The 12,633-nt window shown below is 52.6% G+C and overlaps 1 protein-coding gene across 2 annotated transcripts in view; it reads left to right on the plus strand.

Moving 5' to 3' along the window:
- Positions 1-2,169: 2,169 nt before the first annotated feature.
- The window catches only part of Wnt7a (Wnt family member 7A), a 47,176-nt gene continuing 36,712 nt past the window's right edge, over positions 2,170-12,633 (plus strand). For both annotated transcript variants that reach the window (XM_057792875.1, XM_057792885.1), the window contains exons 1-2: positions 2,170-2,510; positions 4,622-4,848. In XM_057792875.1, the coding sequence (XP_057648858.1) occupies positions 2,440-2,510; positions 4,622-4,848 (298 nt within the window). In that variant the 5' untranslated portion in view covers positions 2,170-2,439. The remainder of the gene's footprint in view (positions 2,511-4,621; positions 4,849-12,633) is intronic.

Genomic DNA, 12,633 nt, shown 5'->3' on the forward strand with positions numbered 1-12,633 from the left:
CAGCAGGTGCCCTCAGCATTTGCCTGCTCTGCCGCCCTACCGCCACAGCTCCCACACACTCCCAGGGAGTGAGTGTTCCGACACCCATGGCACGAATGACTCTTTTGCTATAAGATGACAATGGTGTGCATTGGAAATGACAAACCAGAGAAATGTTATGGAAAAGACCGGAAAGGGTCTGATCCTTTGTAGATGAGGAGGAGGAGCAACACAAGAGCATGCTCCGTGGGTGGAGAGTTCAAACAGAGTGACACACAGATCATTGTCCACAATGCCTCAACGGGGCAAACCTGAAGCCAGGAGACTGGTGGATGGCTGTTGGCATATGGAGGCCTTCACATACCTGTGTAGCAATCAGGACGGATGGCACCAGGCACTCGGTAGTAGTTTGCAATGACTCTACATATTCCTGGCTTCCACACAGCACAGCAGCCACTAGGGCGGCTCAGGGCTCCGGCATGTATCCTTCTGCCACCGAGACCTGTGACTCCTGCCCCATTACCTTTCCCCTGTCATTGAAGAAGCCATCACTGGCCAGGAGGTAAGCCAGGAGGACACAGAGAACACTTTGTAATGGGAAAAATGGTTGAACAATGTAGTAGCCATGTTTTGAAAACCGCTCCAGGCTGGGGGTAAGGCTCACTTGGGGAAAGTACTGTGTTAGCATTAGAAAAGGACTTGGTTCAACCCCCAGCATCCCATAAACCACAGTGGAAGCACACAAGTCTGAAATCCTGGCACTCCTGAGCGGCAGTCGGAGGACCCAGAGCTCAAGACTATTCTCAGCCCAGCCAGTTCCTAGCCAGTCTGGGGTACACTCAAAACAGCAATACAAGCACTCTCCAGCCCAACACATCCCATCTGCCCACGAACCCATTAGGGAGTCTCATCAGGCTCCCCTGTGCCCAGCTTCCTCCCCATCCCCCATCAGTGCCTCCACAGAACATCCAAAGGATGCTCTGGAATGCACACGCCGAATGTGTCACCTGATTGTTCTCCAGTGTCCCCCGCTACTAAGCCTTATAGTCTGCAGTGCCCCGCCCCCTCTTCCCTCCACCTCATTGGCTTTCATTCTCTTCACCCCAGCTATTCCCTCACTCACTCCTCAGTTTCGACCATAACAGGTGTCTAAATCCTGTGACCTGCTAGGACAGCCCACTCACCTCCTCAGAGCTAAAATGAATTCCAGTACCCAGAAACCTCTCTCCCACCACCTTCTCTTGTGATCTTCCTAACAGCCTGTGCAATCTGAAGCTGTAAGGTCTGTCTCTTCACGGTCCCCTTGTTCCTTGAATCGACCGTGTTCACCATGGTGCCTGGCTGGAATCTGTAGCCCGTGCATGCATGAACAGTCATCTCCGTGGAAGAAGGGTGAGCACGAGCATAAATGAGTGTGTGTATGGAATCCTGAAGTGGAGAGAAGAGTAGGGGTTCACTAGAGTTGGGGCTACCTTGTTCCAATCTGGCTACTCACCAGATGGTGACTTTGATTTTGAGTTTGACTTTACCTTAATGAGCCTCAGTCTCTTCAGTTGAAACTTCTTGGCTTATATATTCCCTGTTCTCTGGATTGAGGTGTTTTACCAAAGGAACAGGAAGACACGAGACCAGATGCACTACCTGACGTCTCCAGCAGATGTCGCTATGAGAGCGCCCTGAGTTTACACCTGCGCGAGCTCTCAGGTTCTGTTTCTGGTCATTGGGCTTCAGTCCAATTCCAAGTCTCCACTGGTAGGAGATTCCGGAGGATCCTGGAACGTCTAGTCCTCGCTGAAGCCAGTCCCTCGCACAGACGAGGGTGAGGAAAGAATGTGTGTGGTAGTAGTTCTTTAGATGAGGTCGCCACCCCAGTTCCCGGTTTCTAGCCCGTGTGACAGAACTCTAACCAGGCACGAGGGTTCTGGAATGAGCCTGTATCCTCTCCACCCAGAGGATGGCCCTTGGGCACCTGCTGGTCTCAACCTGTGAATTAGTGAAGGCGAGCGGGATTCCACCGCCCCCCACGCCCAACTCCGCTCTGCGCCCCCGCCTCCCACCGCGAGCTCAGAGGAGCACCGCGGGAGCGCGCTCGGGGCAGACATCCTCGACCCGCGGGCGCTCGGGCGCGGGGCGGGCGCTCCGGGAGGCGGGCGGGGGAAGGGCGGAGAGGGAGGGGCGGGGGCGGGCGGCAGCAGCGCCCCGCAGTCCCCGCGCCTCAAACACTTGCCACGATCGCTGGCGCGCAGCGTCGCCCCGCGTTGTGCACTTGTCCCTCTCTCTGGCTCCGCGGCTCCCGCGCTCTGGAACAGTCCCCAGCGCCTAGCGCGGACCGACGTACTGACGGACGGCCCAGGGAGCCTCGGCCCGCGCCCCCTGAGCAGGCTATGTGGATTGCCCCGCCGGGCCCGGCCGGCGGGATCAGCACAGCCCTGCCCGTGGCACCCGCCACCAGCAGGGACTATGACCCGGAAAGCGCGGCGCTGCCTGGGCCACCTCTTTCTCAGCCTGGGCATGGTCTACCTCCGGATCGGGTAAGCGCCGCGCGCGTCCTCTTAGTGCGTGCGTTCCAGCGTGCGGTCCAGGCAAAGTTGGTTGGGTCCGGGAGGGAGGCGTGCTGCCCAACTTAGCTCAAGAGAGGCAGTGGGCGGTGCGGGAACCCTGAGGGCACAAAGGATCCCAGCCAGCGGACACCTCCTGAGCGCTTACTGTTCCATAGACCTGGGCAGGGGATCGGGCCATCCCACTAATCGCGGAGTCTGGAAACCCTCAGAAACAGATAGCTCTAGGACTCTGGAGGAGACTAGCTGCTCCACAGGGTCATCTTTACCAAGGACCCTGCAAGCCACAAGCACAGTAGGTCTAGCAGGACTACAAGCACCCCAGAGAGCTCGGTTCCTGGCAGAAACTCCGTGCGTCGGGCGCAGCCCTTTTGCAGACAGGGCTCCCCAGGTAGCAAACAAGGACCTAGGGGCGGAGGAACGTTCTCTGGAAAAGCATTAACCACCTCTCAGAGGCCTGGCACCGCCCCATTTCCAGCGACCCTCAGACCCACTTCCCAAGCCAGAAGGCAGCACCCTCAGCAATCAGAAACAAATAGTAAGACCACAGATAGTCAATAGATGGTCAGAGATACCAAGGAGAAACGCTCTCTAGACACCAGCAAAGGGAAGCGAGACAGACCGACCCTGGGGTCGCTGGGTTGGGAGCCAAGGAGCCCAGGCGTGCCTGGAGGTGGGGCAGGCAACACTCTTACTAGAGAGTGGAAATAGGCGGCTCCAGATACCGCTGCGCTGCATTACATGGTGTCTCCCTTTGTACTTAGGAAGTGACTTGTGTGCGGCAGGATTCGGGAGACGTGGGGGGCTTTAGTCATGGACAGAGGTGCTGGCGCCAAAGGGCCACCCTTGTAGATTTCACACCTGCCTTTCTACACACCCTCTCTACCTGCTGTGAACCTCACATCGCCACTTTGGGGAGGACTGGACCCAAGACCAGGGGGCGTGTGACAGACCCTTTGTGTTTCTCCATCGCCACCCTCAGGCCTCCCACTTCCCCAACCCCACCTCTCTGGAACGGGATTTCGCAACCAAGTGTGCGATGAGTGGACTAGGCGGCCTCCAGCCCGACCGCGGATCAAGAGGCGGCTTCTGGGCTCGCGCGCTGCCTGCCTGCGGGTGTGTTTTAAGTGTTATTGATTCGCCCGCGTCTGGATGGCTTTTCTTTTTCCCACTTGCTTTAATCTTCATCTTGGCCGGTGCACTGCCGCCCTTCGCTCATCCACTCATCCAGCATCCAGGAAGCGGGTTCGGCCTACTGGCTCTGGCCGCGTTAGGTATTATCTTCTTTTTAATTAGTAGCGGGGAGGAGACACCGAAGACTGCAGAAGGAGAAAACAGCAGAGCTTAAACCTCAGAGATCGGACACCTCATTGGCTCACTAGGGGCCCAGTTACCCTAGAGGGAGGAGGAGGTCAGGAGGGCGTGGCCTTCTCCTCTTTGGGGCAATTGGAGGGAGGCCCCAGTGAAGATTTGCAGTGACTTTGACCTGCTCCGCTGCCCCCTAGGTCCGAGGGTTAAGGTCCCCAAACCTCTGGAGGTTTCCCAGTCTGGTTGGTAAGACTGGCTCCTGTGTCTCCCATTTTGTGTATTTTAAGTTTACCTGGGTTATTCAGATGACTCCAGCCCCTGGGAACTGTTGCCAAATATTAAAAATGGCACCTCAATATGTGCTTCCCAGCGACCCTTCTGGGCGCAGACTGCCTACCAGAAGCTCTTGCTTAAGCAGTACTGGCTCTGAGATACACAGAGGGCTGTGAACTTGCTCCAGGTTAGAAAACAGAAAGGCTTTGATGAAAAAGAGGCCCGCCCCCTTGGGCACTAATTACTTCTCTGAAATTTGGGTCCCATGGTGTCATTGCTCTCTGTAGGGACAAACATATCCTGGGGGCCAGTTAGAGGTTCAGAGGACTTGTAGGTGAGATCTTTATGTCATCCTTCTGGCCTGCCCTCCCTCAGACACTCCCCCCTCCCCGTGACTCTGTGGGAGGTCCACTAGAGTATCTGGGATGAGGTTGCCCACTCCAGCACCTGCGACCCCATAGTCTCCCTCCAGGTCTCACCCCCTGTATCTGTGTCCCCTCCAGTGGCTTCTCTTCCGTGGTCGCTCTGGGTGCGAGCATCATCTGTAACAAGATCCCAGGTCTGGCTCCCAGACAGCGGGCAATCTGCCAGAGCCGACCGGACGCCATCATCGTCATAGGAGAAGGCTCCCAAATGGGCCTGGACGAGTGTCAGTTTCAGTTCCGCAATGGCCGTTGGAACTGCTCAGCTCTGGGAGAGCGCACTGTCTTCGGGAAGGAGCTTAAAGTGGGTATGTGATCATCAGACACCCTATGCCGGGCCTTCTGGGCCACCCTTGGGACCCTCCGTGGTCCCTTTACTAGCATTGTGCTCTAGTACCCTTGCTGATTGTATGTTGTGGGTGTATGGATTAACGTCTACGGAAGGCCAGGGTTGCAGATGGAAGCCATGCATGCCACCTTTTTGGTTACAGACAATCCTACAAACCAACAGATGGGCCAAAGACTCACTGGCAGATCTAACGTGTTTTCAAATGAGGTCCCAATTTAAATGTGGGGTGTTTTACCCATCATAGGGGGTTGCAGCTTCTTTTGGGAAATGGGCAGATCCATTGACCACTTAGTGTGGGCTGGCATCATTGTGATAGTTCGAGCTGAGAATGCAGCCTCCTGAGGGTAGGGTTTGAGTGACCCTTTCTCTGTCACAGTCCCCAGCACTCCCTACTGTGGACCAGCATGCATAGTCAGTCCCGTGACATAGATAGTCCTGCCAATCCATCTGATTTCTGCAGTAGTGCTTGGCAGGGATGGGGGGTTGGTATGTGCAGACGTGTATATATGCCTGAGCATGTGCACACATGTATCCAGCTTGTAGAGCAATCATGATAGGCGTGTGATGGGAAGATAGCAGGGAATGTCACTGATCTTCAGGAGGCCCTGGACCATGGGGGAGGATGTGGAGATGTCTTCTCACTTTTATGTGTCCAGGCTTGGGGGCCCAAGATGGCAACAGACTCACTTCTTTACTGTGTCCTTCCCCAAGCCACAGGGCAATTCAGGTCTCTTGGGGCTGGGCTTGTACACAGCTCTGCTGCAAAGGTCCCCTTGAATTGCTCTCTTCAGTCCTAGCACCAGCAATTCCAGCGGGATGCTCAAAACCCCCTGTCCAGTCCAGCATCCTTCACATTCTGGCTGCTTCCCCAGCTTCCCAGGCTGCTCCATCTCCCAGGAACAGTTCAGTAGAAATCAGAGCATGGTATTACTCTGCGAAAGACCCTTTAAAGGGGCCGTTCACTCCAGCCAGCAGGAGACTATTGCCCACCTGTTGCTGAGACTTTGGCCTCTTCAGGGCCACTCAGTCTTGTCCTCTTTTCCAAACACACTTTACTGGTTCCTCTTAAGGGCCATCGTGCCTCTCTGGAGATCAGTGCCCAAATCCTCTGCATGCATTCAAGTCTCTGGGAGCCTCCCACTACCTGCTCCTTGGCTCCATATCAGCCAGAACCTCACACTATCCCAGCCAGCTCACAATGAATATGTCATCCCATCCCCGGCCTCCAGGCAGGTCTTGCTCAAGTCCACTTTGGTCACTAGATTCTGTATAGACTGCAGAGTCGGGTCCTGTGGTCTGTATGACATGGGCAGGCAGGTTCCCTCCTGCAGAGCCCCTTTCCCAGCATTCCCTGTCTGGATCCTCTTCACACCCACCTGTCCCCTCCCTCATGTCAACCTCAGAATCAATGTTCTTGTGGAGGAGAGAGGAGCGGACCAACTCAGCTCAGGCAACACCAAGACTGCGGTCGAAGCCTCTGAAACCCCAGGCTCCCAAGCCTTCTGTTTGTCACCTGTCAGCTTTGTCCTTCTCAAACGTCCTACTCAGGCTGGGTATAAGGACCCTAATGGCCTTGCTGGACTATGAAGAATAAACTGAGCTTCAGAAGTGAGTGGCCACTTGGCCAAAGTGGGTGACAGGGTCTTCCAGGACAGAGATCATCTCTTACAACTTCCTGTTTCAGAACAAGTATAGCCAACCCACAGACACACTGTGACCCATTGGGCTGTAGCAAAGGGGGCCAGGATGGAGGCACTCCTGGATTATAGCACCCCACACACCTGGCTACATATTGTGGGATTAGCCCTACATAGTCTAAGGAGGAGGGACGCCACCTGTATCCTGGGCAACAAAGGACTGGGTTAGAGGCATGCCTGTTGGGACAGGTAAAGGTAACTATGAGTAAGCACAGAACATGGCAATGCTGGGGTACCATGGATGAAAGTGGTAGCCAAAGCTGGGAGATGTGGGAGCCCAGTCTAAGAAGCCTCAATTTCTAGGACTTGGAATCTGTTGAGATATTCTGACTATGACCATGACTACCAATGTATGGGCTGCACCTTAAGCATTGTCACAAAAAAAAAAAAATGGCAACTTCCTATGAATCAAGTCTTTCTCTTATGTTAACAAGTATCTTGTTATCTCTAAAATTTGGGATTCCTGGGATCCTCACCCTGCCCCCGCCCCAAGATTCTTCAGCTTTTCTCATAGAGGTGAAGTCTCTGACGTATGGATCTTCTCTGACACTCTGAACCATAGAGCACATGTGTCACCTATGCAGGGACTTCTCAGAAGCTCCACCCTGCCCATTTTTGTAGAGCCCATTGGCTAGAGTTTAGTCACGTGGCTTCACCTAGCTGCAAGTGAAGCTGTGAAAGGCAGTCTTGCATGCAGAGCAACCATGTTACCAGCTCAGGATGTGAGAAATACTCAGGTAGATTATAAGGCAGGGTAGCTAGCTTCTAGTTCCCCAAGCTGAGGTCTGAAGACTTCCTTCCTCCCACCTGCTCCCACCCATTCCTACTGTGGTCCTCTGTTCCGCCTGAGCTTCCTGGCTTTGCCTTTCCTTCTGAGTGTCTGGATTTTCATGCAGAGATCTGAGAAGGCTGTGAGCATGTCTGGACAAGGCCTCTTGGAAGCAGAAATTGAAACCAAGTCCAACACACCCAGGTGAAAAGGGGACTGTTGAAATGCCTAAGGAACTGGAAAACTAGGGATGGTGCTGCCTTCATAATAGCTGGACCAGGGGTTACATTGCTTTCCACCAATGCCATGGGGACAACCAAATGGTCATTGTAGACCCAGGACCGCAACAGGTCCAAGACTTCAGGAAAGACCCTTGACCTACCTCAATGCTTCTTCTGGTTTGACAGCTTAATGAAGCTGGACTTTGGGTCATGTGTTCATGCCAAGGGCAAGGTGCCTTGCTGACCACCACGAAAGAACTCCACTCTGGGCATCTCTCATGGAAAAGAAGCAAAATGCCAAAACTGGGGCTTAAATAGCTGACATTTATTCCTACCAGTTCCTAAGGTTTGAGGTTCAAGACCAAGGCCCAGCAGGTTTGCTTTCTTCTGAAGCCTCTCTCTTGGACTTACATAAGCTTTTCCCCCTTGGTACTGGGGATCCAATTCAGGACCTTGTACTTACTAGGGCATCACTCTACCACTGCCTGTGAAGCTGTTTGATTGCCTTGTCCTCACCTGCTTCTTCCTTTCCCTCATGGATGCTCTTATGGTTCTTTTAAAAAGATACCAGTTTCATGGGAATTGGCCCACCAATGACTTTATTTTAACCCAACCACCCCTTTAAAGACCTCTGTCAGATTGCAGTCACATCTGGGGTTCTAGGGATCAGGGCTTCAGTGTGAGTTATGGGGGACATAACTGAGCCTACAGCAGCAAGCAGTGGTATGGTCCATGACTTAAGAGAAATGCTGGAGGGCTGGAAGGGGCTCAGAGGTGGGACACCCCCAGCCCCAGATAGAAAGAGGAGTTTGGATCTAAGAGCAAGGTAAGGGGCTTGCTAGCTAGTCACTGGGATCGTGGGTAGTGGGAAAAACCAAGGGAACTGTGTCTAAGGTCCTAGGAGACAGGGAGAGGGCTCAGGTAAGAGAGGGTTCTAGCAAGTAAAGCTTTCCTGAGAGTGCCTGGATTCTTTCTGTGTGCTGTAGGATGTGATATGTTTAATAAGCTGAGACCTGGTCCAGGGAGACTCTCTGGGGGCCCAAGAAGGGCTCTAGCCCCAACCATCCCTATCTTTTTCTTCTGTATTGGGGATTGAACTCAGGGCCTTAAGCCTTCTAGGCAAGTGCTTTGCCCCCTTAAAACACTTTCTTAGGTCATTAAAACCCTTTTCCAATGGAGGAGGGATGGCCCTTCCTAGTGGGAACTTCCTTCTTCACCTGTCCCCTCTCAGGCCAAACTTTCTCCTGTTGTGAAGGTGGAGGGGATGGAGAGCTTTCCATGGCCCTGGGGTTTATATTTTATTCATCATAACAGATATCCTCCCTGTGAAATGACTTCATTTCAGCTGAGTTTAATCATGACGGTGGCAGATTCCACCTCTCTGTCACTCCATAGTGCCACTATGCCTTCCCAAGGGGACTTCTCAGACCTCCACATTCCTGCCAGGTTGAGTGGGTGCCACCCATGGAGCTCCCTGCCATCTTGATTTATATTTCCCAGAGAAGGGAGGAGGTTGTGTTTACTCAGCCTGAGCTGCCTGTTCATGCCTTCTGCCCGTTGTCTCGCAGGTTCTCCCGTTGGGCTGGGATAGCATGGCGATAATGGTGTCATGACACTGTTGGGGAGCCTCACTCTCTGCTTTTCTTCACTGAGGCTCAAATGTGGCCAGAAGCTGAGACAGTCCTTTCTTTTGGTGCTGTCTTGCCAGTCTTACAGAGAGGCAAAAGTCAGCTGCATCCGTGGCTGATTTGGGGCAGAGCTGAGACTTAGTAGTGAATTCCCCGTTGCTGGAGGGATTTGCCTGTGTGTGAGCCAGACTTGAGAACCACAGGAAAGCTGTCTGGGGCAGCTAGATGTGCTCCAGAGTCTGAGTCACACCCAGGTTTCCATTCTGCCTCACCCTTATATTGCTGATGACTTTGGGAGGGCATGGACCTTTCTCCTCTCACTCTGCCCATCTGATGTGGTCCACCATGCCAGGTAGCAGCAGAAATACATGATACAGGATGTAAGACACTGGCACCTGGTGCACTGGATCTCAGAGGATCCCCTTTCCCTCTTCATGGAGCCTGTGTGCTGATCTGATAGAGATACAGCTCAGGAACTGGGAACTCATTCCCCAAGTTCTATTCTTTGTTTTTTTCGTTTTGTTTTGTTTTGCTCTAAGGTAGGGTAGCTGTCCTGGGACTCACTCTGTGGACCAGCCAGGTCTCGAACTCACACAGATCCACCTACCTCTGACTCCTGGCCCAGGTTCTATTTTTTGTGTGGCAGAAAGTATTGATCAGGTCACTAACCCGAAGTCTTTACATTGACTTAAATTGTGTCCCCAAATCTGCCTGATTCTCATCGCCTGGTTTAAAGCATCTTCACACAGTCAGTGCCTGGACAACGTCACTTTCCTTATGCATTCTACCCTGCTTGGCCCTCCAGTCCATGCAGCCATCAGTGTCATTCTAAGTAGGATGTCCCCACATAAAACTCTATTGTGATTTCCTGTTGCTCTCGGAAGAAATGCAGACATGGTCCCTACTCCTTTGGCCAAGTCCTCTCTTGGTACAGTCTGCAATCCCCTCTGCCCACGTGCTACTCCCTAGACGTCCTCCATCTCTCTGCTTCCCACTCCCTTAGAGATGCCCCATCGTACTCCTGCAGTGCATCCCTATCCACCCTTTCCCTTTCCATTCTTCCCTGATGCCATTGCTGCTCAAGACAGCTCCAGGCCTTAGTCCTAACTACCTGCTGTCTCCTAGCCACAGACCTCGACCACAGTGATAAGGATGCCTGTCTCCCAGGTGGCTAGGGGATGGATTAGGCCGGTGAGTCTCTCTTTGTTGCTGGACCATCTCTATATCTCCAGCCAGAGCTCTGTAGGGAGTCATTGCTTCATGCCCAGCACATGGAAAACTGGTGACCACCATGAGCTCAGTAGATGTAGGTACGCCACAGAATACTGAACCAGGGAATGGGTCTAGAGCACACACAGGAGAGACAACTGAGCTGCTGCAGTAGCCTGCCACCCTGGTATTATACAAGGTTCCCCTCAAGAGCCACCTCCTCCAGGAAGCTCTCCTTTGAGACAGCTGTCCCTGCCCAGTGGGCTGCTGTATTCACAGCACTTACCATGTGTGGACATGTGGAAGAACGCATCTCTAGTTAGTCATCTCTTCCAGCCTGAGGCTCCTTAGGACTTGGGTCTGCCAAACTGCCTTCTTCTCCAAGGGCCCCCAGGCCTGGTAGAGGCCGGAACCTGGCACATCGTAGGTTTTCATGGAGTACCCAAAGACCACTCTTTTCCTCTCTATGTCCCCAGTGCCTTAGATCCATGGAGTCCATGGAGCTCAGGCTAGCCCTGAACACCATGTCCAGGAGTCCCTCACATAGTTTGTAAGTGCTTTATTTTCCTTGCTGGGAAGATGAAGCATTTCATTTTCAAATAAACAAGACTGAACATTGTTTGCCACACATATCTGTTTGGGTCCTTTGATGCTGTGGCACTTATCATGGCAGCTGTTTTGTTTTTATAGTGCCAAGTGTAGGACCCAGGACCTTGTGTACATTAGGCAAACCTTTTAGAATAGCCAGCTAGTGTGCTCACTCTTCAGTGACCTTCCCTTTCCTTGTCATCCAGGGGGATAAGTATTGACTAGCCAAGAAAGACGATTGTAGCCTCACTCAAGAGCAGCTGTGTCCAAGTTCTGCTCAGCAGACTTGTCCCTGCCATATCCTGCCTGGCCCTGACCATCACTGGCAGATGCTGTGCAGGAGGGGTTTGGTTTCATGGCTAGTGATTGGGGGAACTTAGCTTGTAATACTCTTTGCTCTGACGGGGCTGATGTGTCTACCAGTATACTAAAAGCCCTAAAAACTTGAGCATCTGTTCCGTGATAAAGCACTGCAGAGGCCTGCATATTGGGAATGGCTACTCTATGATACCCTTACAGTCAACTGAACTCAAAATGTTATTTGGGGCCAACACTCAGGTCATCCACTTCAGGTCTAACATCTTTTCTATGGGTCCAGAACAGGGGCCTGCTAGCATCCAGTGTGATTGGGACCCATCAGGTCTGCCCAGTCAGCATTCTGCAGCAATTCCCAGAAGGCACCTAGGAAATTCGGGTGCCAGACTCTCCACACAAGGGCAGTAGAAATTCACAGACATGTCGGACATATATCCGGGAATGCATGGTACAGGATAAAGAGCTCAGACCCAAAGCCTACAGCCATGAGGTTTTACAGTTTCTGAGTGAGTTTGGTTAAATTCACGGCTGTTAAATGTTTATGGGCTCAGATTCCTTCATATCTACCTGCCAACCCCACGCTCACCCACCTGTCCCACAGACAGGATCTCTGTACAATAAAAACTGGTGAGCAACACACTAGTCAGCCACGGGTTCGTCCATGGCTCTTCCAGCACCTGATGGGAACAGATAAAGCTGGGATTGACGTGCTCTCTATGAAGGGCTGTGTCACCTGCAGGACCACCTGAAGTAGGGGCTGGCCTGCAGGACACAAAGAGGTGGCACAGAAGGCTCAGCAGTGTACTGTGACTTGTGCAGGATCTGGACTCTAGAAAGGATGGGCCAGCAGGACGCTGGAGTGATGGACAGGGTCAGAAGAGAGGCTTCAGAAAGAAATGGAGAATCCCAGATGATTGTGTTTGTTTGTTTATTTGGAGACATGACCTCATTTAGCCCAGGCTGACCTCAAACACACTATGTTGCTGAAGATGGAATTAAACTTCACACTCCCAAGTGCTAGGGTTACAGGCATGTTCCATCATTCCCAGATTTCCCATGGAAAGGTTTTGCACATCACATCCAGAGGTTTTGCTCAGGCAGGGAGTTGTCCAAGAGATTCGATCAGGAGGTTGAATGATAATCACATTCTTTGTGCACACAGAAATTTGCTACGTCGCCAGCATTATCAACAAAGAAATGGTGGTTTCCATCATGTGCTCAGGGGGTGCCACATTCCTTTCCAAATGCTCACGGCCTCCGGTTTGGTACCCTCCTGCAGAATTTTTCCAGGGATGGGCACACATGACCTAGGATTCA

The sequence above is a fragment of the Chionomys nivalis genome, chromosome 1 (genome assembly GCF_950005125.1).
Source record: "Chionomys nivalis chromosome 1, mChiNiv1.1, whole genome shotgun sequence".
Lineage (NCBI taxonomy): Eukaryota > Metazoa > Chordata > Mammalia > Rodentia > Cricetidae > Chionomys > Chionomys nivalis.